Below are 27,645 nucleotides of genomic sequence, written 5' to 3' on the forward strand. Positions count from 1 at the left end.
GTACATGTGTCTTCTTGAGGAGGGGGACCTTGCGGGCACTGCAGGATTTCAATCCATGGCGGCATATTGTGTTACCAATGGTTTGTTTGGTGACTGTGGTCCCAACTTCTTTGAAATTTTATTTGGGTACAGCATTGCACGACCGCGCAATTGTCAGTTGAAAAATGCCGATTGGCGCTGACTTGACGCTGGCTAAATACCGGTCAACGCCGGTTGATGCTGGTTAACGCTGGCTTGCTGCTTGTTAACTCCAAACTGACTTTGGGCTGCTTTCTTGCATAAAGAAGTCCTCTTTGAGCTCCCGTAAGCACTCCTTGCTGAGGTAGCTACTGGTATGACTGCTGCACTGCTGAACACTTCAGGGCCCACACTGGCGCCCCCTTTTACTCACTTATCTTCAGGGCTTAGACACTGGCACCCCCTTTCTAAGCCTTCTCTACTGGTTAGCTGGCTCCCAGATCCCTCTGACCTTCTGGAGTGGTCCCCTCTCCTAGGCAGACCCCTGGGTGGTTTCAAGTACTCACAATACTGTTTTTCCTGGAAACTTCTGCCCAGCAGCTCCACTCGGTCCACAGCACACTGGATCCCTCTCTGCAGTTCAGCTCAACCTTTGTCCTCTAGGCCGACTGCCCAGGACACCCTCACTACCGCTGACAGGAGGAGAGACAGCCGTCACCCTCCTCCTGGGACTCTGCTTCCCGCCAAAGACGCCCTGTCACATGCCCCCCTCAGACTTATAACTCATCCCAGGGTGCATTGCGGCAAACTCCACCCACTGAGATAGCCATAAGCCCTGGTGTGCTATTGGCTAGGTTTCCTCCACTGTCCAATAAGAGCCCTCATTGGAAACAGTGGGGAGACTCGCTAGGCTCAACAGGTCACACCTGGAAACATGTGACAGCCTAACTAAATGATCAGGCCCCCCTGATATGCAGACAGGGCCACCTATATGCTTTGCCCTATCACCTACCTAGGAGGGTGCTACATCATTATAATAATAGATGAAAAAAATGGAGTATCTAGGATTATATAAATATGGTGCTAATGAAAGTGTGAATTACAAGTGTGGCAAAAAGAAAAAGGGAAACCAAAATAGATTTACAAAGGGGTAAAAATCCCCCATAAACATAAAGTGAATAGGTAGCGGGATGAAGTAAAATAAGTATAGCCCTAGTAGCAGCCCCATGATCAAGGCCAAATATACAATAAAAGAGGAACCCAAACTGGGTTACCAGAAGAGGTTAATGAGAGGTGAGAGGGCATGTAACACAACAGAAGCAAAACAAAACCTTACTATAAAATTTACACTGAGGATCCCACATCTCGATAAAGATGCTGTGGTATAGCCTGCCTTCTTCCAAATGGGGGAAAGAGGACCAACCTTCCCATCAGCCACCCTTAAGTAGTCCCAGGTGGAGCCAAAAATCGCCCCCAGCTTCATGTGAATGAGTGCCATGTTGGCAAACCCAAGAAGCCATGGAAGGCCTCCAATACACTTTTACTTATCATGGGGACAGGTATGAAATGTCTTCTGATACTTCATGCATTCCATCGCAATGGAGGCGAGTTACTTTCCCCACCATAACTGAAATGTCAAACAACATTTTTTATGTTCATTATCTGTTTATTGGTTTTGCTGAATGGATATGAAGACCTCACAGATTCCCTTAGAGCAGGGATATGCAAACTGTGGCCCTTCAGCTGTTGCAAAACTACAAGTCCCATCATGCCTCTGGGTGTCATACTTGTAGATGTCAAAAGCCTTGCTATGCCTCATGGGACTTGAAGTTCTGCAACATCTGGAGGGCCACAGTTTGCATATCCCTGCCTTAGAGGTAACTTAATCACTACAGCCCATCCAACATGACCAGGTCTGTAGATTTCCCAGACCACCATATCTTCCCCGTGTGCCCATCTTGTGGAACAACAATAAAACTATCATATATCTACCACTACATGTCCAGAACTTGGACTTATCTCTGGATTTGTCTCAACAACAAATTTCCAGATGACCAATTATTTCCCTGAGATTGACTGACAAACCTTTTCTGCAGAAGAAGAGTTTTCCTGACCAAACAATGACCAAACAATGACCAAACAATGACCAAACAATGACCAGCTCAAGCCTTTACTTCTAAGCTCTTGCTTTAGCTAGAAGGTAGCACTGATGAGTAAACTATAGCTGAAAGGTGGACTTTGATGGTGCCGCTATCAAGATATTTCCTGATTTAACCAAGGAGACCCTAGAAAGGAGAAGAACCCTTCACCCACTCCTTGCAGTGACCTTATTGTTGCCTTCCCATGTTGCCTACCTGCATAGCTCATAGCTTGCAGGGATAGAAGATATTCCACGCTTGCTTCTTATATAACCTTGATGTATTCTGTGCCAATATATTACCAAGATGGCAAAAGGAGATCCCCTCATTCGCCTCATGGAATGACCCTTTACTCTGCATGGGTCAGAACCCCCAAGTACTCAAGAATTGTCTCTTATTGTCCCCTTTGATGGGACCATAACCTGAATAATGGGGACACATACCTACATACCTCCCATCTAGGACAAATCCCTGGCATCTTGTAGAAAAGGCAAATAGACTGTACAATTGCACTCTGCAAGAGTATATGTACCAGAGCTTAGTAAATGAGGGGAAGCTCTGTTGACTTCCACCATCCAATCATGTGCAAGTAAAAATGCTTTTTTTTTTTTTTTCCTTGGAACTGCACTTGCAAAGTGCACAATCTCTTTGCCTTTGTACAGGATGGGTCCTGGACGGGAGGAATGTAGGTGTGTGTCCCCATTATGTTGTGGTCCCTTTAAAGGGAATGACAATAGACATTTTTTGGGTACTCAAGGATTCTCACCCATGCAGAGTGAGGGGTTCCGGGGTAGTCTAGTTAGAAAGGAGAGGACTGATTGACAGTTCTCTCAGGATTGGTAAGTCCTCATTTGGGACCCAGAATTTGAAGGCCTCGGAGAGATTTTGGGTGGGAAACCCTGATTGCAGGGACTTGAGGTCCCAAAAAGGAAGCTTGAAAAGGGGCAGTAAGGAGTCCGAACGCGTCTATGAGGTAGTGTAGAGTGGTTCACAGCTGTGAGAAAGTGTGGACTATCTGGAGAATAAAACACGGTTTTGCTGAGCTCCTGCTGCATTTGCAATACCCCTGAAGCTGACAGGAACCCTAAACCCAAATGTGGGACGGGAGAGTGGTGGTGAGCCATTGTGTTTTCTTGATTATCGATTGTTTGTTTTATTTTTGCTGAAGAAAACTGTTTCATTTGTTTGTTTTGTGCATCAAACAAAGACTGTTATGGCTCTCTATATTGCAATATTTCTAGTTTGTTTATAAATATTTTTATAAACTTTCTTCACATACATAACAAATGAAGATGTAACATTACAAAACAAAAAACATCAATTTACACAAAACTATGGAATTTTGGTGTCACCAGCATAAGAATTACCCTTCGACTGTTTTTCTTTTCATTTCCCCTCTCTTTTTCCTTCCCTACCCCCCAATCCCTACACTGTCTCCATCCACCCCCGCCCCCACCCCCCAAAAAAACAAAGTGATTGAATTAAAGGGTGTATCCCAGGGTATGGCTGCCCCCCTGTTCCACCCTATATAGTGTGAACAAAGACCTAAAAAATAAAAAAATAAATACATTTATAATTGGTGTGTCATATACTAAAATCATTTTATTTAAAGGTGTATATACAGTATATATATTTATATATATATATATATATATATATATATATACACACACACACACACACACACACACACACCAACCAATTACAACACCCTGGGGGGAAAAAAAAAGGAGTAACAATAAAAATACTTTCTCTGTGTTAATTTAAGGGGTGTATATCAGGTTGGAAAACATCGTTATCTACTCAGTTTCACGCTGTGTAATTGTGAGGGAAAAAAAAAAAAAAACACATTACATATTGTGAAATATACACACAAAAAAAAAAAAAGAAAATAGTTTATCAGGATGTATATATATATATATACACATAGCAACTAATTTTATAAACCTACACCTACTGTAAATCCACACACAAAATAAATAAATAAATATATATATTTTCTTTTTTCCCTTCCTTTTTCTTCCTTCCCTCCCTTCTTCCCTTAATCTCCCCTGTGTTGGTGATTTAAGGGGTGTATATCAGGATAGAAACCATAGTTATCCACCCCATTCCACCTAGTATAATTGTGAACAAAATCCTTAAAAATTGTGAATTAGAATGGTTTATTTAAGGGTGTTTTTGCATATTTTTAGAATTTGTGTCTTAGATTAAAGATGTAAATGTCGACATTAAATAAAAAAAATAAAAAAAATGCATGGACAAATCCACATCATTCATTTTTGGAAGGACACCAGACTGAGGAAGCTCATAAATGGCTCAATAAATACAACTCCTTTGGAAATTCACAGAAAAGAACTTGGCTATGCCGTTTGAAGAGAACCAAATGATACGTTAGTGAAAATGAAGACTGTTCCATAAATAACCGGATTATAGGGAGGCATGCAGATGCCACTGTCAACCAATTTCCACTGGTATTATGCTGAAAAGCTTTGCTTTCTACCTATAATCAGCTGTACAGTTTACACACACTGGGATAAAACTTTCTAGTCATGCATGATGAATCCAGGCAGAAAAGAGATTTGATAATTAAGATAAAATGAATGTATATCAAACACTGGCTCCAGATTGCTTCAAGGAACAAAGACGCCAGACATGCATATCATCAAGTCTAACAGAGCTCAATGTTCAAACCCAAACTTTATATATAAGGTACCAACGGCAGCATAAAATTATATTTTTTTTTGTTAAAAAAAATTATATATATATATATATATATATATATATATATATACATATATATATATATTAAAATATAATGTGTTCCTGTCTGATAAAGGGTGTTACCATGAGAGCCCAAAACTGTTATTTGGAATACTTCTGATATTTTTTACGTTTGTCTTATTATTGATAATTCAAATAAAACATTTTAAGTGCAGAAATCACTTTGGACTTTTTTTTTTTTATATATATATATATAATACAGCTATATTATCAAAAGTATTGGGCCGCCTGCCGCCTGCCTTTACACTCACATGAACTTTAATGGCATCCCAGTCTGAAAGAGTGTATCACCGTGCCTTACTAAAATATTATATTCCATTTCAGAATATATTTCAGCTCATGCCCACTTTCCAATGGAATGTGGGCCCCTTGCAATTACATATTAACGAGCCATTTGACACACCTCATTCATACACCATGGACATCAGACAGTTGGATATTTCGCATATAGACAGGTGTTGACATGTTAAACACCTTTTCATTCATTCATTTATGCACTTAACAAGTTAAGGCTTCACATAGAGATTACTGACACCACCTAAACACATTTAACAATTGATTACATTAACACATGACAGCTGAACACAGACGGATCGGCTCTCCCACAAAACACAATCTCAGACACAAGACACCTCATATTGACACAGATGTATGGGGAACGCAAGGACCTTTTCATGTACTGTTTTCTGTGAGATATGTTCTATTGTTAAATTGACCTATGAATTGTAACCAGTTTAAAGCAGTTTTTGCCGCCCAAATATCCTTTAAATGTGTGAGCGAAACTTGAAATAAACAGATGTGTCTACACCTTGCTTAAGTGCTCTGTGTCGTCGCATCTCCTGGCCGGAAGAGAGAGAATTCACTATACAGGGGAAATTGGGACTGAAGGGCCGTATATCATCTTGTAAATTGCCTCCTGACGAGATTTGAGCTAACACAGTCTTAGTAAGTAGGGTTCAATATTGAGTTGGCCCACCCTTTGCAGCTATAACAGCTTCAACTCTTCTGGGAAGGCCGTCCACAAGGTTTAGGAGTGTGAATATTTCCAACACTTTGTTGTATCTATGCCACGAAGAATGAAGGAAAAAAGGGGGTCCAACCCGCTACTAGGAAGGTGTACCTAATAAATAGGCCGGTAAGTGTATATTTCGATTTTCTGGTTACCTATAGCAGGGTATTGCACCTTTAACCCTGCTAGGCCTTTTGGTCATTGAAGGTATTCTGTTTTATCCTTGCTATCTATGTATTTTTAACAGGTACAATAAAGTTTAAGTCTTATAAGCATTTGTTGTCTCCCATTCTTAGCCAGTAAAGTCTGGTGATTTTTCATGTTGGGCTTGAGCGAACGAGTCCACATTTTTTTTTTTTTTTTACCCCCCCAGGGGAGCCACTGGATATACACTATATTACCAAAAGTATTGGGACGCCTCTCTATATACACTATATTACCAAAAGTATTGGGACGCCTCTCTATATACACTATATTACCAAAAGTATTGGGACCCCTCTCTATATACACTATATTACCAAAAGTATTGGGACGCCTCTCTATATACACTATATTACCAAAAGTATTGGGACCCCTCTCTATATACACTATATTACCAAAAGTATTGGGACGCCTCTCTATATACACTATATTACCAAAAGTATTTGGACCCCTCTCTATATACACTATATTACCAAAAGTATTGGGACCCCTCTCTATATACACTATATTACCAAAAGTATTGGGACACCTCTCTATATACACTATATTACCAAAAGTATTGGGGCGCCTACCTTTACACACACATCAACTTTAATGGCATCCCAGTCTTAGTCCGTAGGGTTCAATATTGAGTTGGCCCAACCTTTGCAGCTATAACAGCTTCAACTCTTCTGGGAAGGCCGTACATAAGGTTTAGGAGTGTCTATGGGAATATTTCACCATTCTTCCAGAAGCGCATTTGTGAGGTCAGACACTGATGTTGGACCAGAAGGCCTGACTCACAGTCTCTGCTATAATTCATCCCAAAGATGTTCTATCAGATTGAGGTCAGGACTCTGTGCAGGGCAGTCACGTTCCTCCACCCCAAACTCACTCATCCATGTCTTTATGGATCTTGCTTTGTGCACTGGTCCAAATCATTTGGTGGAGGGGGGATTTTAGTTTGGGGTTGTTTTTCAGGGGTTAGTTCCAGTGAAATTTCACATGTTGGTAGAGTAACTCTTCCTCTATAGTAACTCTTCTTCTATAGTAATGGTTCCTCTATATTAATTCCTTATCTTTTACTTCTTATTTTTCATTGCAGGTAAATAATGGATTGCAAACAAGCAATGTGCCATCATTGAGTTCTTGATGAAGGAGGGGGTGCAGGCTGTCCGACATCCACAGGAGGCTACAAAATATTTACAGAAATTACACCATTGATAAGAGCAATGTCTTGTCATTGGTGACTCTTCTCAATGGTTTCCTCTTGGTGAACATTCTGCAGCTGTCTGTGGATGTCAGACAGCCTGCACTCTTTCTTTATCAAGAGCTCAATGACGGCACATTGCTTCTGCTTGGAGTCCATTATTTACCTACAATGAAAAGAAGAAGAGTTACCATGGATCAGGGGTCTCCAAACTTTTCAAACAAAAGGCCAGTTTACTGCCCTTAAGGCTTTAGGGAGCCTGGGCTGTGGCCAGTGGGAGCAGAAAATGTCCCTGCATCAGTGTGGGTAAACACTGCTCCATCATTGATTTCAACAGGAGTAATAGTGCCCAATTGTTGGCTTTAGCAGAAGGATGAGTGCCCTATGGTTGTTATCAATGTGAGGAATAATGTCTGAACACTGGTCTTAGCAGGAGGAATAGTGCCACTTTGATGTTGTCAGTGGAAGGAATTGTGCCCTATGGTTGGTATCAATGGGAGGAATAGTGCCCCAGTAATTGTGTCAGTGGGAGGAATAGTGCCCCATCAATGTTGTCAGTGGGAGGAATAGTGCCCCAGTAATTGTGTCAGTGGGAGGAATAGTGCCCTATGGTTGGTATCAATGGGAGGAATAGTGCCCCCTCATTGGTGTCAGTGGGATGAATAGTGCCCCCTCATTGGTGTCAGTGGGAGGAATAGTGCCCCATCATTGGTGTCAGTGGGAGGAATAGTGCCCCATCATTGGTGTCAGTGGGAGGAATAGTGCCCCATCATTGGTGTCAGTGGGAGGAATAGTGCCCCAGTAATTGTGTCAGTGGGAGGAATTTCGCCCCATCGATGTTCTCAGTGGGAGGAATTTTGCCCCATCGATGTTCTCAGTGGGAGGAATTTTGCCCCATCAATGTTCTTAGTGGGAGGAATAGTGTCCTATTAATGGTGTCAGTGGGAGGAATGGTGTCCCAAAGCACTAGGCAAGCAAAGGGCCATATCTTTCCTCCAGGCCACAGTTTGGAGACCACTTCTATAAAGGAAGAGTTACTCCACCAAAATATGACGTTTGAACAACCTTTGTAAGTTCATAAAAAAGTTATGCCCACTTTTTCACTACTTTTTGTACATCCCTGGTATTTTGTACAGAGGCAGATAAGAATAATATTACGGAAGAGAGAATCTCAGCAGTAACCTCGAAATGTTACATTTCCATCCCCCTCCTCTAAACTTTGTCAAGGAGCGATGGGTTTTCCTGCCGGCTCCATGAGGTAGATAGACCCGTGTTTTGTGAATAATGAATTGTTTTGGAAGCGATTTCCATGAAATAACAAGTGTTTTGTGTGGAGATTGTGTTCTCCTGCATTATAAATGTTCTTAAAAGTTCACATCAACAAGTTAAATGTTCAAAGAGAAACCAAATTGCTCTTCTAGAGCTGGAGCAGGGGCTTTTAGTGAGACTGAATAAATGACTGTCATGGTAACGATTCAAAACCTGCATTTTTCCAAAGAGCCCATTAAGCTTCACCATCCATATCTCGGTGGCAGTGTCAGCTGCTTATGCGGGGGGGGGGGGAGGGGGAGGCTCATTCGGCTCACATCTTTATTTGCTAGGCTGGATGCTGGTTTACAATAATGAATGAATTGGAATTACCTTGGGTGTCCACATACCGGGAGCTCGCACTCCTTGTGAATCAATGAACCTGTCAGTTCCAGGTCGTATCGTCAGGTTATAGCCGGGTGTCAGGAACCCTTCAGATTATTTCCCTGTATGCACCTAGACTGGTCCTTAGAACAACCTACTGCTGGAAGCACACTGCCAGCAACACCTTCCTACATCCCTAGGCTGGTTCTACTAAACTCACTCTTGATAACATAGTACTGAGTTGGCAACAGAACAATGTGATTACCTGGAACCAAGGCCCTACATTTCGGCATTGGTAATATGTGAAGCCTTGGCAACACGGTACGAAATTACATAGTTACATACGTTCTGGTTACATGGTTTGCAAGGTTGGGTAAAGAGACCTGTCCTTCCAGTTCAACCAGAGTATGTGTGTGTCAATACCATTTTCCATATTGAATTCATTAAGAAAAACATCCAAATGTTTATGAATTTATCTATACTCCCCGCTGACACCACCAACTGTGGAAGGGACTCCACATCTGTACTGCTCTAACAGTAAAGAAGAAATTTAAGATTAAACAGCTTCTCATCTAACTTCATTGTGTGGCTGCACATCTTCTTTAGTGACCTTAGTGTAAAAACATTTCTCTCAATGCTAGTCACCATTTAAAGATTCCTATATTGTGATCATATGACATGTTAAGTGTCTCTTTTCAAGGGAGAATAATTTTAATGCTTGCAGTCATTCCCCATAACTGAGGTCCTCTATTACCCATACCAGAGGACCTCCAGCCCCCATAATTGAGGTATTCCATCCCTCATAACTAAGGCCATTCATCCCCCATAACTGAGCTCCTTCATCCCCCTTAACTGAGCCATTCCATCCCCGATAACTGATCTCCTCCCTCTCCCATAACTGAGCTCCTCCATTTCCCATAACTAAGCTCTTTCATTCTTCATACCTGAGCTCCTCCAACCCCCATAACTGAGCTCCTCCATCCCTCATAACTGAGCTCCTCCATCCCTCATAACTGAGCTTCTCCAACCCCCATAACTGAGCTCCTCCATCCCCCATAACTGAGCTCCTCCATCCCCCATAACTGAGCTCCTCCATCCCCCATAACTGAGCTCCTCCATCCCCCCATAACTGAGCTCCTCCATTCCCCATAACCAAGCTCCTCAATCCCCCAAAACTGAGCTCCTCCATCCCCGATAAACTGAGGTCCTCCATCCCCCATAACTGAGCTCCTCCAACCCCCATAACTGAGCTCCTCCATCCCCCATAACTGAGCTTATTCATCCCCCATACCCGAGCTCTTCAATCCCCCAAAACTCAGCTCCTCCATCCCCCATAACTGAGCTCCTCTATGCCCCAATAATGAGATCCTCTAATCCCCATAAGTGAAGTCCCCCACCCCCATAACTGAGCTCCTCTACCCCCCCCCCATTACTAAGCCCCTCCATCCCCCTATAACCGAGGTCCTCCATCCTGCATATCTATGGTCCCCCACCCCCCATACCTGAGCCCCCCCCTTAACTGAGCTCCTCCATCCCCCACAACTGAGGTCCCCCATTCCCCATAACTAAGCTCCTTCATCTCCCATTAATGAGGTCCCCCATCCCCCATAACTGAGGTCCCCCATCCCCCATAACTGAGGTCCCCCACCCCCATAACTGAGCTCCTCCATCCCCCATAACTGAGCTCCTCCATCCCCCATAGCTGAGCTCCTCATCCCCCATAACTGAGCTCCTTCATCTCCCATTAATGAGGTCCTCCATCCCCCATGACTGAGGTCCTCCATCCTCCATGACTGAGGTCCCATGTTAGAAAGTTTGGGAAAGTCTGGTATAGACAGATGACTTCACAGAGTGATAACTTCAGTGTTATTAGAAGTTATAGGATTCTTAAAATCTTCCAGCTTAAGTTTTTTGAGAAATTTTACCAATATTATACTCAAACATTCCCAGATTACCATTCCTGACATTTCCAAATGTAAGGCGGCAATAATTCTATTCATAAAATCTAGGCTCCATGGGCGGGGTTGTGGTATAAATATGTGTTTTATACCAAGAACTCTTCTGGATTTTCTATTACTGTAGACTTTCCACTGAATCCAGAACTATTAATCACTCCCAACATCCTGGCCGTGTCCCTGTATGTGGTGGAATATTCCCATACATGTTCTGTATACAGTCCATTCATCTTTTAGAAAGTTTTAGAGGGATGAAAAGAAAGTTTCTGTATTACAATGGATCTGAAATCTCTTAGAACTGTCTATGTCTTCTTTTCACAATTAGAACTTTCTCCAATTTTGGTGCATTGTACAGTCTCCTCCCATCCTCATGGTTCATCCAACCAACTTCTATATTTACATTCCTTTATCCGCATTTCCTATTTTGTCACATTCCCACCCTCATTGGGGAGGGGGGCTAGGGGTCAACATTCATAGTGATGACCCATTTTCTCTGCTTCTAAACACATTGCATAGACTTTCAGTCCCTAAAGTGGTTGTAAACCCACCCATATACCCAATGAAGGGGCTATCCTCAGGTGATACACTTACTACATAAGTTATACCTGCTTACCTTCATCCCTCTCTCCTCTACAGCCATTCCAAGTCTAGAATTTGCACAGCATTTCTGAGCTCCAGAAGGCAGGTGTCAGGGATTCGCTACCATGCGCAGGCGCACTGGCGCTGCTAACCGCGAACGCCTATGCGCATGCGCATACGCTGAGGCTACCTTGAGATAGTTTGCGGCTATCTCGCGTTCGCGTGATCGAGCATGCGCACACAATCCTCTTTGGCGCCAAGCATCCTATTTAAAGCCAGTAATCACACTAAATCTTTGCTGTGTGATCTTCAGCTCTCATGTTCCCTGTATCTGATATTATCTGCTGTTCCTGATCATCTGACCCAGCTTGTCTTGACTATTCTTCTGTCTCATCCTGATCTGCTTACCTGTTACCGGCTATTGGTCCTGGACCTGCTCCTGGCTCGACCGCGGAATCCTGAGGACCACGACCTGGTGTTAGCACGCAGTCAAGTCCATCCCCACCATCTGGGGCCCTGGTGAAAACCGGCTAGCACTTAGATTCCACGCCTCTGGTGAACCTGTGTCCCGCCGGATACCCGGTGAGACATTCCTCTACAAGTCAGGCTCTGCCACTACACCCCTGACAGCAGGGGGGTGGGGCATGGGTCTGATGTCACACACTGCACAGCATAGAGCAAGATTCTGGGTGTAATCTGAGACCTGAGTGGAGTGAATGGACACATCCCCTCTATATAGTCTCATAAGTAACATGCACAGCTAAGGCTGTCAATCACCAGCTGTATGCTGGCGGTGGAGCAGTGCTGGGATTCCTTATTGTCGACAAAGACTGTCGGAAGTGGCTCATGCAGATAGAAATGGAATTAGTGTACAGACAGAGATCACACTTAGTGCTTTGGATAGGGAAAGGTACACTCTATAAAAGGATATGCTTTGTTCATTTTTCATTTCAGAAGTTTACAACCACTTTAAATCTGATACAGATGATAATTCTGACAATCGGGGGAGGAAATCCCTTCAAAGTGAGGGAACTGCTGGATGTTACCAGAACTAGTGATCCAATCCCCCCCCCCCCCCCCATTACTGTTCTGGGGGACAACCCAACATTTTGGATTTTCTTTTACTTTCAGTTTTGGTGGTAACAGTAAACATGATGTGCCGGTACTCACCGTCACTGGGAGTGAAAGACAAATACTTAATGGACACTGAGAATATGGTTTGCATAACTTCAAATGGGAGAGTAATATTTATCAACAATATCTCTCAATAATTAGTTCAGGTTAATTCTAGTTCTGTATACAATTTCATCTGCACATGATAATGTAATCAGGCAGAGGGGAGGGATTGTGTACACTGTATGGGAGTGACTGAGTGTAAAACTCTGTTTTTATTGGATTGTGAATTTCATGTCCCGTTCCCCACAAGGTCCACCTGGGCGGTAACCTTGTGGAGGAAAACTGTATAAAAGAGCAGCTGTGCCATTAAAACCTTGAGTTCTACTTCACCCTCAATCTAGAGTCCTGTTTCTTATTGGGGGAATATGCTACAAGGGATTGCTATGCTCTTCATACTCCTTTGGATAATCGCTAAGCTCTTGTAAGAGTTTGTTCCTGTTCCTGCTTCACTCTCTTGGGAAAGAGAGGTTCACCCACTGGAACCTGGAGCCTTGTCGTAGGTCTAGGGTAGGTAGGAGACGTCGAGACCCCAACCAAGCTGCGGCGGTTCGTGGCGTCTGTGGTGGTTATGGTGTCTGGTGGAGTGCTTGGAGCCCTCGGGAAGAACTAGGAGCATCCGTCAACGGAGGTACCCAGTCAGGGGGCCAGTTTATCCATTACACATGACAAATGGAGAGGGTGAATCTCCCCAACAGGAGTACCGACAGCAATAAATATCTGACAGGGGTTCTAATCCATCTCCCACCTATCCAAAACTAAAAAGAAAAGATGTGCCTTCAGTTATACTTTAAACTCCAACTTCTGGTCCCCACCACCGGGGTAATTCTACATCCACCTTCTCTCATCCTTTGCATGCTCTCAGATCAAACAAACACACCCTACAACCTCAGAGAGAAGATCAAAGAGAGCAAATCAAAGAAATATCCTGATTTTCAAAAAAAAATGAAAAGTTCTTGCTTCAGCAGATCCTTTAGGTGTACAATGTATAATTCTACTTTATTAGCCGGATAAACGCGGATTGCGAGCTCCTAAATCCAACAAACTGAGCTTCAAGAACATGATCAGGTTAATGAAGGTGAATACACAATAGATGATCGATACATTTCAATACATTTCGGGCCGCGAAAGAAATGAAAAGTTTATGAAGTCCAAAAGGTAAAATCCTGAGAAGACGGGGAGACGCGATAAGAAGTCTGCCCTATAAACGTTACATTGATGAATAATTAATAACATCTTATAGCATCTTGTTAGCTTTCAGCTACAGAAATGTCAAGTTTCAGTAAAGTGAAGCCATCGGCATCGCTCATCAATACGTCTGACCGCTCGCTATCAGCACTTTCAGATCACTGATATTTCTCATAAAAGGAGCCGACTCTGACAGAAAGTGGACTGAGACGGTAAAATAAACTCGCACTTTGTATGAAGGGAGTAAAGGAAGGGCTTTGCTTTAACCACTTCTGGACCGAGCCCATTTCTGACACTTGCTGCTTACAAGTAAAAATCTGTATTTTTAGCTAGAAAATTACCGTATTTATCGGCGTATAACACGCACTTTTTCCTCCTAAAAATGGAGGACAAAGCAGCAGTGCATGTTATACGCCGATATATATATAAAAATAAATAAAACCCAGGCAGCGCCGAGAGGCAAAGGGGGGCGGGTCGGGCCGAGGAGAAGGAAGGACGAGCGGTCGCTGTCATAGGAAGTCCCGCCTCCTATTATAGACAGCACAGTGGCCGGGACGTGTGACGTCTATCATAGGCGACGGGACTTCAGATGACAGCGGCCGCTCCTCCTCCCACTCCTCGGCCTGCCCCGTCGCCGCTCTGTGCAGTGGCACTGGCGAGGCTGCAATAGAGGACACTGCGCTGGCGAGGCTGCAATAGAGGACACTGCGCTGGCGAGGCTGCAATAGAGGACACTGCGCTGGCGAGGCCGCAATAGAGGACACTAAGCTGGCGAGGCTGCAATAGAGGACACTAAGCTGGCGAGGCCGCAATAGAGGACACTAAGCTGGCGAGGCTGCAATAGAGGACACTGCACTGGCGAGGCTGTAATAGAGGTCACTGCTCTGGCGAGGCTGCATTAGAGGACACTGTGCTGGCGAGGCTGCAATAGAGGACACTGCGCTGGCGAGGCTGCATTCAAAGACACTGCACTAGCGAGGCTGCGATAGAGGTCACTGCGCTGGCGAGGCTGCAATAGAGGTCACTGCACTGGCGAGGCTATATTAGAGGACACTGGGCTGGCGAGGCTGCAATAGGGGTCACTGCGCTGGCGAGGCTGCATTAGAGGACACTGCGCTGGTGAGTCTGCAATAGAGGACACTGCGCTGGTGAGTCTGCAATAGAGGACACTGCGCTGGTGAGTCTGCAATAGAGGACACTGCGCTGGTGAGTCTGCAATAGAGGACACTGCGCTGGTGAGGATGCAATAGAGGACACTGCGCTGGTGAGGCTGCAATAGAGGACACTGCGCTGGTGAGTCTGCAATAGAGGACACTGCGCTGGTGAGGATGCAATAGAGGACACTGCGCTGGTGAGTCTGCAATAGAGGACACTGCGCTGGTGAGGATGCAATAGAGGACACTGCGCTGGTGAGGCTGCAATAGAGGTCACTGCGCTGGCGAGGCTGCAATAGAGGACACTGCGCTGGCGAGGCTGCAATAGAGGACACTGCGCTGGCGAGTCTGCAATAGAGGACACTGCGCTGGTGAGGCTGCGATAGAGGACACTGCGCTGGCGAGTCTGCAATAGAGGTCACTGCGCTGGCGAGGCTGCAATAGAGGACACTGCGCTGGCGAGGCTGCAATAGAGGACACTGCGCTGGCGAGGCTGCAATAGAGGACACTGCGCTGGTGAGGCTGCGATAGAGGTCACTGCGCTGGCGAGGCTGCAATAGAGGACACTGCGCTGGCGAGACTGCATTTATTGTCAATGTGCTGGCGAGGCTGCATTCATGGACACTGCACTGATGAGGCTGCATTTGATTTATAAAAAAAAAAGTTCTGAGATCAAAGCTATTTATTTCAAATTTAAACGTTTTTCCTGAAATTGAGATGCGTGTCATACGCTGATAAATACGGTACTTAGAACCCCCAAACATTATATATGTATATTTTTTTAGCAAAGACTCTGGAGAATAAAATGGCGGTCATTGCAATATAATATAAATCTTTCCCGTAGTTAGTAAATGCAATAACTTTTGCGCAAACCAATCAAAATACGCTTATTGCAATTTTTTTAACAAAAATATGTATCAGAACACAAATTGGTCTAAAATGTTAAAACATTTTGATTTTTAAACTTTTTTTTTTTTGGGGGGGGGGGGGGGGATGTTATATAGCAGAATGTCAAAAATATAGTTTTTTTTTTTCAGATTTGTCGCTCTTTTTTTGCTTATAGCGCAAAAAATAAAAATCGCACAGGTGATCAAATACCACCAAAATAAAGTTCTATTTGTGGGGAAAAAAAGCAAAAAATGACCTGGTCATTAAGGGGGCAAATCCTTCTGGTCCAGAAGTGGTTAACCACTTAAGCCCCGGAAGATTTTTCCCCCTTCCTGACCAGGGGTTTTTTTTGCGATTTTTTACTGCTTGACTTTAACGGACAATTGCACGGTCGTGCGACGCTGTACCTAAACAAATTTGACGTCCTTTTTTTCCCACAAACAGAGCTTTCTTTTGGTGGTATTTGATCACCTGTGCGATTTTTGATCATGCGCTATAAACAAAAAAAGAGCGACAATTTTGCAAAAATAGCAATATTATTCACATTTTTTTATATGAAATTCCCCAAAAAAAAATGTAAAAATCTAAATTTTTTAACATTTCCGGCCAATTTGTTTTATGCTACATATGTTTGGTAAAAAAAATTGCAAAAAGCGTATTTTGATTGGTTTGCACAAAAGTTATCGCGTTTACTAACAAAGGGAAAGATTTCTGTCATTTTTGGTGTTTTTTTTTTTTTAACGAGTAATGGCGGCGATCTGCGTTTTTTTTTGCGGGACTGCGACATTGCGGCGGACAGATCGGACCCTTGACTGACATTTTTGACACTTTTGGGGGTACCAGTGACATTACTGCAGTAATCAGTGCTATAAATATGCACTGTTACTGCAAAAATGACACTGGCAGGGAAGGGGTTAATTTTTTTGGAGAGGGAGGGTTTAAGTGTGTCCTAGGGGCGTGTTTCTAACTGTAGTTGGACATGGGTATTGGTGTAAAAACAGAGATCAACAGTTCTACATAGTAGAACCGTCTGATCTCCATTTTTACACCAGGGAGAATGACAGGCGGCTTGTTTACATAAGCCGCTTGCCTTTCTCCCTTCACCGGAGCGATCGTGAGTGACCGGCGGACGATCGGGTCCGCCGGTCACACGCACTGACTTGTAAGTGAACGAGCTGCGGCGGGCGCCCGCCCGCTATTGGCTCACAAGTCAGTGACAGGCGAGTGACGTACCCATACGTCACTCTGCCTGGCCGGGGCTGACCGCCGCAGTAAATGTACTTGTAGCGGTCGGCAACCGGTTAAAATCAGTATTTTTAGCAAGAAAATTACTTAGAACCCCCAAACATTATGTATATATATTTTTTTACCAAAAGACTCGGGAGAATAAAATGGCGGCCGTTGCAATATTTTTTGTCACACGGTATTTGCGCAGCGGTCTTTAAAACGCCATTATTTTGGAAAAAATTTGAAAAATCACATTTCACTGCATTTAAAAATCTAAACAGTAAAGTTAGCCCAATTGTTTGTATATTGTGAAAGATGATGTTATGCCGAGTAAATAGATACCTAACTTGTTACCATTTAAAAATGCGCACACTTGTGGAATGGCGACAAACTACGGACCATGAAAATCTCCATAGGCGACGCTTTAACATTTTTAATGGTTACCAGTTTAGAGTTACAGAGTATTTTTTTTTTTTTTAGAATTATTGCTCTCGCTCTGGTGATACCTCATATGTGTGGTTTGAACAGCGCTTTCATTTGCGGGCGCGACTTACGTATGCGTTTTCTTTCGTGCGCAAGCTCTTGGCGAAATGCATGTGAGAAGGAAGTCAACTGCAGGACAAATACTCTGGATGAGCTCACATTGATGACAAATTGATGCCAAAGGCCATCAATACAAGCCCTAGGAATGCTGCTACAGGATCCGTGAGGGGGGCCAATCCTACTTCCACTTGACCGCTTGTAGGCAGGTTGCCTATAGACAGGGCTTTTTTTCAGCGGGAACGCGGGGGAACGCAGTTCCGGAACCTCCAGTCTGAATGTATGCAATGGTAAAGGGGTGCTGGGGTCAGTGGGGTGAGCTGAAGGGCCTATTGATGCTGGCTGCTGGGGGATCTATTGTTGCTGGGGTAAATCTATTGTTGCTGGAGGGCATTTTGTTGTGGGTGGGGCTATTGTTACAGTGGAGGAATTTATTGTTGCTGGGGGATCTATTGTTGGGGGGTGGTCGATTATTGCTGATTCCAGGGGATCTATTTTACTGCTTTTCTTGTTACTATTAACGAATTCCATACAAACTGCTTAGCACAACAAAATGATACTTGCTTCTTTATTCTCTAAATTAGGTGGTGCTGGGAGGTGGGTAGGGGATGGTGCTCAGAGGGGGGTAGGGGGTGTGACCAAGGCATGGCGCTGGGAGGTGGGTATGGGGTGTAACAAAGGGATGGTGCTCGGAGGTGGGTAGGGGGTGTAACCAAGGCATGGTGCTGGGAGGTGGGTAGGGGGTGGAACCAAGGGATGGTGCTCAGAGGGGGGTAGGGGGTGTAACCAAGGCATGGTGCTGGGAGGTGGGTAGGGGGTGGAACCAAGGGATGGTGCTCAGAGGGGGGTAGGGGGTGTTACCAAGGCATGGTGCTGAGAGGTGGGTAGGGGGTGTAACAAAGGGATGGTGCTCGGAGGTTGGTAGGGGGTGGAACCAAGGGATGGTGCTCGGAGGTGGGCAGGGGGTGGAACCAAGGGATGGTGCTTGGAGGTGGGCAGGGGGTGGAACCAAGGGATGGTGCTCAGAGGTGGGCAGGGGGTGCAACCAAGGGATGGTGCTCGGAGGTGGGCAGGGGGTGGAGCCAAGGGATGGTGCTCGGAGGTGGGCAGGGGGTGGAGCCAAGGGATGGTGCTAGGAGGTGGGCAGGGGGTGGAGCCAAGGGATGGTGCTCGGAGGTGGGTAGTGGGTGAAACCAAGGGTCGGTGCTCGGAGATGGGTAGGGGGCGGAGACGAGGAGTGACTCAGAGGTGGGGAGAAAAAAAGCCCTGCCTATAGATGTGTGTTTTGCGATAACAAGCCATTTGGCCTGCCCTGGCTGGGAAGGGGTTAACGGGGAACTTACTCCTTTCCCAGGCTTTTTGGGTCTTGGCTTACTTCTCTGTGTTATAAAACAGGGGAAACGATCGGTCCAGGGGCTCGCTCTTTTCCCACTTCAGGCTGCAACAGAAATGGGATCTTAAGAAGAGGCTGCTGCAATCAGAAGTTCCTCCGGACACCAAAATATCGGAGGAACGGCCAAATGTCTGGAGGCTTCCAATATTGGACTCTCGCCTTTCCAAGGTATGCCTGGGCAGCTTCAACATAGACAGTTAGGGTTGAAATGATGTTGCACTGAGATGTATTGCAATGGACTTTGTCATTGAAAGCTTTAGTAAAGTTTCAAACATTCTGAGGCTGGTCTGAAGCCATTCAAGGGGTGCATGGTAGAATTTGGTGCACCAAAAGAACTAGGCCTGTAAAGCACAATGGGGTATGAAGCAAGGCCACTACAAAAGGTTAACTCGGCAAGACAAGTTGGAGGAGGAATGCAGTTGCTATGGGTAACCAATAACTGGTGCAAAGTACATAGCAGCCGGGCACAAAGCTTGGTACCTGGTGTAGGTGACAGGTCCTCCATGATGAGGGCTCCTTCCCTAGCACTCGGTTCCCCCCAAAATAACCAGGACCAAGCCCGCGGTGTATCTGGCTGCATGGTACGGGAGAGAGAAGGAGTTAGGTGAGAGCATGCATGAGGTCTGCCCTATTATGTCACTTGGATTGAGGTGGCAGAGGTATGCTGAACCGGTGGAGAGGGTGTAAGCTCTGCGGTGTCCCTCCTAAATGCAAACACCAACAAGCAAGGTGTGTAGTGACATGGGACAAGATGCTTCACTACGTATCTTTAACTACTGCACACAGTGTACGGCCGGGGTACTGCCATAATGTTTGAGTTTTACATGAACGGGGCCCCGCCTGGTCCCAGGCAATGATAAGCACACACAGGAAAAGGTCACCTCCCCTGCAGGGCAAGTAGGCCTCACCCACACACTTGCTGCCCTGGTCTGCCCCAGAAGCCTTCTGCAAAATCTGACTTCATCTGAAATGTATCAGGAAGACTCATTGGCCATTCTTACAATTCCCTTACGTGATCCTGGATGATTATACTACAAGACATTCAAACCCTTTACCTAACCCTTCTGAATAGAACTTTAAATTAGCACAACAGCCCAACTTGAATTAGGTCAACAGCCTACCTTGACCATAGGCCTATCTCCTCAGCCAGGTATAGGTAGGTACAATGCCGCAGCCCAGCCCGGTTCCTAACGATCTGGGAACCCCTTTTCTCTTCTGTTTGTAACCAAGGAGAAGGATTCCGAAACCTCCTACTGTAAACTTCCTGTTGTCTTTCACATAAAGTCACTCCTATCTTGGGAAGTGTAAAAAACGAGCGCAAATTCTATTTAGACCCAATTCAAGCTCAAATAATTTATATTTATTATCATTTTTTTGATGGACTAATTTAATCAGACTATATTAATTTTTAAGGTGCCAGTGTAAATAAAAAACCTAGAGACTGCAATTCCCAACTGATGAACCTAGTTAGATAAAACTGTATAAGATCAACAAATTTATAAAAGTAATCCTGCACGCTGGAAATTATATATATGTGTAGAGACCGAATATTCCTGTGCAAAAATGAGTATTAAAAATATATATAAATCAATAGACTGATAAACTATCAATGACATATATAATGAAACAAATGTAACAAAGTGATTGTGTTGTTTAAATAATGTTGTGTAAAATGTAACAAAGATGTAACTAAAAACTCGCTCAGCTCTGTCTCCGTCCTCTCCTCTCTGACACTCCTCTCTGCGCCGGGCAATGAACGGAAGCCAGAAGGTGATCGTGACGCCGGGGCGGTGCACCGCCCCCCACGCGTCACGTCACAAGGTCCATGTCCTACTGTAATTGGTCCAGGCTGGAGTCAGGACCAATCACAGCCTGGACATCAGAAAAGTGGGGAGTGTCGGGGCGCAATGCTCTGCACCCCGATGACCCCCAGAAGAGCATCAATCGGCGCCTCTGCCAGCCGACGGTGGGGTCAAAAACCCCACCCCCCCCCCCATACCCAGCACTAAGTCCGGCGCCCCTAGTGGGTGAAAAATAGACAATTTTTTTTTTTAATCTTCTCCTTTTTTTTGGGGGGGGGGCGGTGCCCCTGCGCCCCCTATCGGCCGGCCGCCACTGCTGGTGATACATTATTGGAGGGTGAGGAAGTTACAGAATACAGGATTCCAGAAGCAGACATACCCAGTTCACGTGTGAGGTGCTCTGTCAAGTCTGGTTGAAGTGGGTTGCATAAAATTTACATTAGAAACCAAAATAATCACCAAAAAAATGAAATTGTCAAGAATACCAACACCGGCAACATCATCAAAACAGCAATAGGAGGAGTATTGGGGATCCCACAGCTATAGAGAATTAAGGGGTAATATAATTCACGTTAAATATTTTCTATCATTCCCCTCCACATAATCAAATAATTGTATTTATTTATTTTTTTTAAATATATTTTTTAATAAACACATCCCCAGACTTCAATATCTCATGCATAGGCAATAATAACATATGTATTGTCTGCACCCTCCTGGGATACCTTATATACCACAATGGGAATAATGAGGACTTTAATTATGCCTCTGATAGTGAAAATCAGGATCAATAAACAAAATCCATTAAAATGTACATAGTATTTTATCACAAAATGACATATTAAAAATTGCCTACAAAGGTCTACAGAGGTATTAAAATGCGATACAAAAAATACTCAGACAAGGATACCATGAGATCTATAGTCAGTTTACGCATTTCACGGGATACTCTGCTTCATCAGGACCCTTTAAGCCTTAAAGATGTCTGCAATTGTCTTTTGATGGGAAACTCTGTACTGTACCCTCATCATGCATTCCGGGGGGCCATGGGGTACTCATTAATGGGGAACTCATTAATCAGGTACTCAATCATGGGGTACTCATTCACGGGGTACTCGTTCATGGAGTACTCGTTCATGGGGTACTCATTCACGTGGTACTCATTCATGGGGTACTCATTAATCAGGTACTCATTCATTAGGTATACATTATTCAGGTACTCATTCATGGGGTTCTCATTAAATTGGGTATTTATTCATGGGGTACTCATTCATCATGTGTTCATTCATAGGGTAATCATTCATCTAGTTCTCATTCCTGGGGTACTCATTCATTGGGTACTCATTCATCTATTACTCATTCCTGGGGTACTAATTCATGGGGTACTAATTCATGGGGTATTCAGTCATCAGGTACTTATTCATCATGTACTCATTCATGGGGTACTCATTCATCATGTGTTCATTCATAGGGTACTCATTCATCTAGTTCTCATTCGTGGGGTACTCATTCATTGGGTACTCATTCATCTAGTTCTCATTCCTGGGGTACTAATTCATGGGGTACTCATTCATTGGGTACTCATTCATCTATTACTCATTCCTGGGGTACTAATTCATGGGGTACTCATTCATCGGGTACTCAGTCATCATGTACTTATTCATCAGGTACTCAGTCATCATGTTCTCATTCATGGGGTACTCAGTCATCATGTTCTCATTCATGGGGTACTCAGTCATCATGTTCTCATTCATGGGGTACTCTACTGCACAAGCATTGTGCCACATCATCAGATGGGCCGGCGTGAAGGTAAATGCAGTTTTTCTCTTTAGTACATTGTAATGTTTCCTGCATTAGCCATTCACTGAATGATTTCTCTCGTTACATCATTGGATTGCTCTCTAAAGACTTCTATAAAATGCACTCACATCAGACGTGCCGTCATCTCTATCTGAATTCAGCAAGTTCTCAGTACAAACCTCAGCTGTGGGCACTCCCTCTGGCGGTCGGCAGTGCAGGACAATCATTCCTTCGATGGGGACTTCTTTTCCTTGTGGGTCTTGCTCAAAATTTTTCCTCAGATCTGCAGAGATAGATAGGAAAAATGAACAGCCTGGTCCTGGATGAGATGGAAACAAGCTGGTCAAGGAACCAACTAAAGCGAAAATTCCCTAAAGATGCCCTCGTTCTGTTCCCCTCCCACTTCTATCTACATGGGGGGGGGGGGGGTACCTCTTTTTGATGGTACCCGCTTCTACTTGGTCAGTCCTTGGCTTGGTGAGGATGTTTCCTTGGCCGGTCCCCCACCCAGGGTCAGTCCCCCTACACCACTGGGAATGGACATTGGATAGCCGGATGTGAGTCAGAAGGAAGTCACCAGCTGGTGCCCAAATCCAAGATGGCAGCCCCAGAGAAAAATCAGCTGTAGGGAGGACAGTACTGGACCCTTTGTCACCAGCTACAGGATTTATGAAAGTGAAACTAAACTCTCTCAATCAACATTTAAAATGTTACTAAACCCTCGTTTTTCTTTGTATTAAATTAACAAACGTGTTTTACTTCCCAGCTCTGTAATGGTTTTGCACAGAGCAGCCCTGATCCTCCTCTTCAGAGGTCCCATACTGGCGCTCCTGGCTCCTCCCTTCTGCCAAGTGCCCCCACAATGTGAGGGCACCCAAGCAGGCACACTTCTGAGACTAGGCCCCGCCCCTCCATCTCCTCATTAGCTCACTTGCTGTGATTGACAGCAGCGGGAGCCAATAGCTCCAACTGCTGCCAAAAGCCAATCAGGAGTGCAAGTCCCTGGAGATCCAAAGCTCTCGTGTACCTGGCTGGATCAGAGGGGGCTCAGGTAAGTATTAGGGGGGCTAGGAGGACTGCTGCACAAAGAAGTTTTTTTTACCTTCATACACAGAATGCACCTTCTGCCTTTTCAATCACTTTAATCCTTATCCTGCCATCATTAGTACATAGATAGGAAGGGAGAGTAGATTTACGTGCTTACATTTTTTTTTACATTTCTACAGTGTCTTCCTGGTCTTTGGTCTAGGCCAGGCATGTCCAACCTGTGGCCCGGGGGCCGCATGCGGCCCAGAACTGCAGGCAATGCGGCCCACTGCCCCCTGACAATTTTTTATTTTTTTTTGCTGGGAAGGAAGTCGAGTCGGGGGCACGGCCACGGCGGCTTCAAAACTAACTAGGGAGAGGCTGCCTCGGAGGAGATCATCCACTAGTTGTGTTAAATTAGTGCTGGGGGCGTGGCAGCTCGGGAAGGGCGCAGCAGCGTTTTATTACTTATATACCATAACTATAGTATATATTTTATATGCGGCCCGAGAAAATTTCTCTACACTCAATGTGGCCCAGAGAAGCCAAAAGGTTGGACACCCATGGTCTAGGCCCAAATGATGTCATGAATCCCAGAAGCCTTTGTGGGAGGAGGGGCTTTCTCAGCTAAGCACAACCTCTTGCATGCATGCCTGAGCTAAGGGCAGATGGATTCCAGGAAGTAAATGCTATATGAGTCATCTGTCCTTACTCCAGATGGCCACAGCTAGAAATGCTATGGGGGGAAAGGTGGGGGGTTTCTAAAGCATGGAGGCATAGATGGATGGGGGAGTGGAAGGATAGATGGATGAATGGGTGGTTGGAGACATGGATGGATGGAGACATGGATGTATGCGGGAGTGGAAGGATGGATGAATGGATGGTTGGAGACATGGATGGATGGAGACATGGATGTATGGGGGAGTGGAAGGACGGATAGATGGTTGGAGACATGGATAGATGGAGACATCGATGGATGGGGGAGTGGAAGGATGGATGAATGGATGGATGGTTGGAGACATGGATGTATGGGGGAGTGGAAGGACGGATAGATGGTTGGAGACATGGATAGATGGGGGAGTGGAAGGATGGATGGATGGATGAATGGGGTACTCATTCATGGGGTATTCATTCATTGAGTATTCTACTACATAAGCATTGTGTCACATCATCAGATGGGCCGGCTGTCACTTACTGGTTACCTTGCTTTGTGCACTGGTCCAAATCATTTGATGGAGGGGGGGATTACGGTGTGGTGGTGTTTTTCAGGGGTTGGGCTTGGCCACTTAGTAGGGAAATCTTAAGGCGTCAGCATACCATGATATTTTGGACAATTTCACGCTCCCAACTTTGTGGGAGGAGTTTGGGGATGGCCCCTCAACATGACTGCGCACCAGTGCACAAAGCAAGGTCCATAAAGACATGGATGAGAGAGTTTGGGGTGGAGGAACTTGACTGACCTGCACAGAGTCCTGACCTCAACCCGACCCGACCTGACTGAACACCTTTGGGATGACTTAGGCTCCATTCACACCTGAGCGTATTGTTTTCAGGCCTTTTTGTTGGCTTTCTTCCATTGATTTTCAGGCCTTTTTTGCGTGTTTTCCAGGCGTATTTGGAGGCAGGCATTGCCATCTAACAAAAAAGCCTGTAATCTGCCAAAAAAGAAGCTCATGTACTTTTTTAGAGCTTCAGGCAACAAAACGCTCATTTGTTTTGGGCGTTTTGAGAGTTTAGAGATGAGCATTTTACGAGCTGAAAAACGCTCAGGTGTGAACAGGGCCTGTGGGCGCAGACGGCGAGCCAGGCCTTCTCTTCCAACATCAGTGCCTGACCTCACAAATGCTCTTCTGGAAGAATGGTGAAACATTCCCATAGACATTCCTAAACCTTGTGGACGGCCTTCCCAGAAGAGTTGAAGCTGTTATAGCTGCAAAGGGCGGAGCCAACTCAATATTGAACCCTACTGACTAAGACTGGGATGCCATTAAAGTTCATGTGTGTGTAAAGGCCGGCGTCCCAATACTTTTGGTGATATAGTGTAAAGGTCAAAGGCCTGGAATGTGGTGTGGAAGCCTCTGGCATGGAATAGGGCACAATATGGTGGAGGGTTCAGCCTCAGCAGGAGGAACAGTGTTCTAGCAAGACAGGACTGGGGGAAGGGACTTGGATTTTGGCAATATTACTAGCCAATTTCAAAGTTCTTCTTGGACCCCAAGTTCCCATAGACACTTCTAAACCTTGTGGACAGCCTTCCCAGAAGAGTTGAAGCTGTTATAGCTGCAAAGGGTGGAGCCAACTCAATATTGAACCCTACGGACTAAGACTGGGATGCCATTAAAGTTCATGTGTGTGTGTGTAAAGGCAGGTGTCCCAATACTTTTGACAGTATACTGTATGTGCAGAATGCCTAAGGAAACACACTGCAGGTAAGCTTTTTAAAATACTTTGGGGGAGGATTTACTAAAACCGGAGAGTGCAAATTCTGGTGCAGCTGTACATGGCAGCCAATCAGCTTCTAACTTCAGCTTCCTCAATGAAGTTCTGACAATAAAACCCTGGAATCTGATTGGTTTCTATGCAGAGCTACAGGGATTTTGCACTCTGCAAAGGGTGGGCCAACTCAGTATTGAACCCTATGGACTAAGGAAGGCCCAGGGCTAGGAGGAACGAATGAAGCGTAGGGCTGGCATTAGAGGATGGAAGGGGAACCAGACAGCAGAGAGTTCATGTAAAAAAGATAGAGGTGGGAGTCCTACTGACAGGATTGGTTGAATAGACAGGGTGATGGGGAGGAGCATAGAAGAAAAGACTGTAGGAAGGGGCGGTACAGGTAACAGTTGGAGTGGGGAGCCATCGGATGAACGTCCCGCCCTCCCTCCCTGATATAAGGAAAGTCGGTTGGAGGGGTAGGTAAGGTGATGGCTGTTGGGACCCCTTGGATGGGGTTAAAAATCTGTTGGTGTGATACAAGTGGGGAACCATCGTTGGTATACTGTCCTTTGGTTGGGTGTGGTCAGGTAGGGTCTGTGGGACAAGGTAGTGTCTGTGGGACAAGGTAGTGTCTGTGGGACAAGGTAGTGTCTGTGGGACAACAGGTAGTGTCTGTGGGATAAGTCGGTTGGAGGGGTAGGTAAGGAGATGGCTGTTGGGACCCCTTGGATGGGGTTAAACATCTGTTGGTGTGATACAAGTGGGGAACCATCGTTGGTATGGTGTCCTTTGGTTGGGTGTGGTCAGGTAGTGTCTGTGAGACAAGTGGTAATGTCCCCGAGTCGGTGTTCTGCATCTGGGGACATCTAGCTTTGGTTTATGTTACTGTTATTTTGTTTTATTGTTATTTATTATTTATGTTGTTAAATAAAAGGCCAGAAGGCCATTTAACTCCACCTTGTGTCTTAATGGGGTAAAAGAGGGGGTGGAGCTTATAAGGGGTATGTGGTAGTCATATGGATACCTCTGAGCTACCCAAGTCAAGACTGGGACGCCATTAAAGTTCATGTGTGTGTAAAGGCAGGCGTCCCAATACTTTTGACAATATAGTGCATTTCTGAGGTATATATAAAAAGCGTCTAATTCGAACCCCCGCAGTCCCCAAAACAGTCAGGTGTCCTGAACGATCGCACCTGCTGGCATCTACCCTAAAGTGCAATCTCAGTTCTAGGCGGAGTGACCCTTTAAACCCACACATCACACGGGGCAGTGAGGATTTGCCGTCTCCAATCTCCTAAAATAGAATTTTTCAGTAAAATATTTTCTGGGTCCATGAAGTGAGAAAACAATCCGGTGTCTTTCCTATGAGGATAAGAATCCAGAAGGTATTTGTAGCCGCGGTGGTCCCGGCCTCATCTCTGATAGAAAGGCAATGGAGCAGCAAGCCGCCGGCACGCCGCAGAGCACCCAAGTGAGCCAAAAATTAATGTACGGTCCGCATGGGACTCGGGATTATCTCCGTCTTAAAGAGAAATGCTACGGGCGGCATCTGGAGACGCGGCACTCTCTAATGGGAAAT

General features: G+C 45.0%; 1 protein-coding gene across 1 annotated transcript in view; it reads right to left on the reverse strand.

The window, feature by feature from the left end:
* Positions 1-27,645, reverse strand: part of UNC5D (unc-5 netrin receptor D) — a 991,829-nt gene that overhangs the window by 563,395 nt on the left and 400,789 nt on the right. The window contains exon 4 of the mRNA XM_082253174.1: positions 22,787-22,890. Within this exon, the coding sequence (XP_082109300.1) occupies positions 22,787-22,890 (104 nt within the window). The remainder of the gene's footprint in view (positions 1-22,786; positions 22,891-27,645) is intronic.

This window comes from Pelophylax lessonae, assembly GCF_965119305.1.
Source record: "Pelophylax lessonae genome assembly, chromosome: 4".
NCBI lineage: Eukaryota > Metazoa > Chordata > Amphibia > Anura > Ranidae > Pelophylax > Pelophylax lessonae.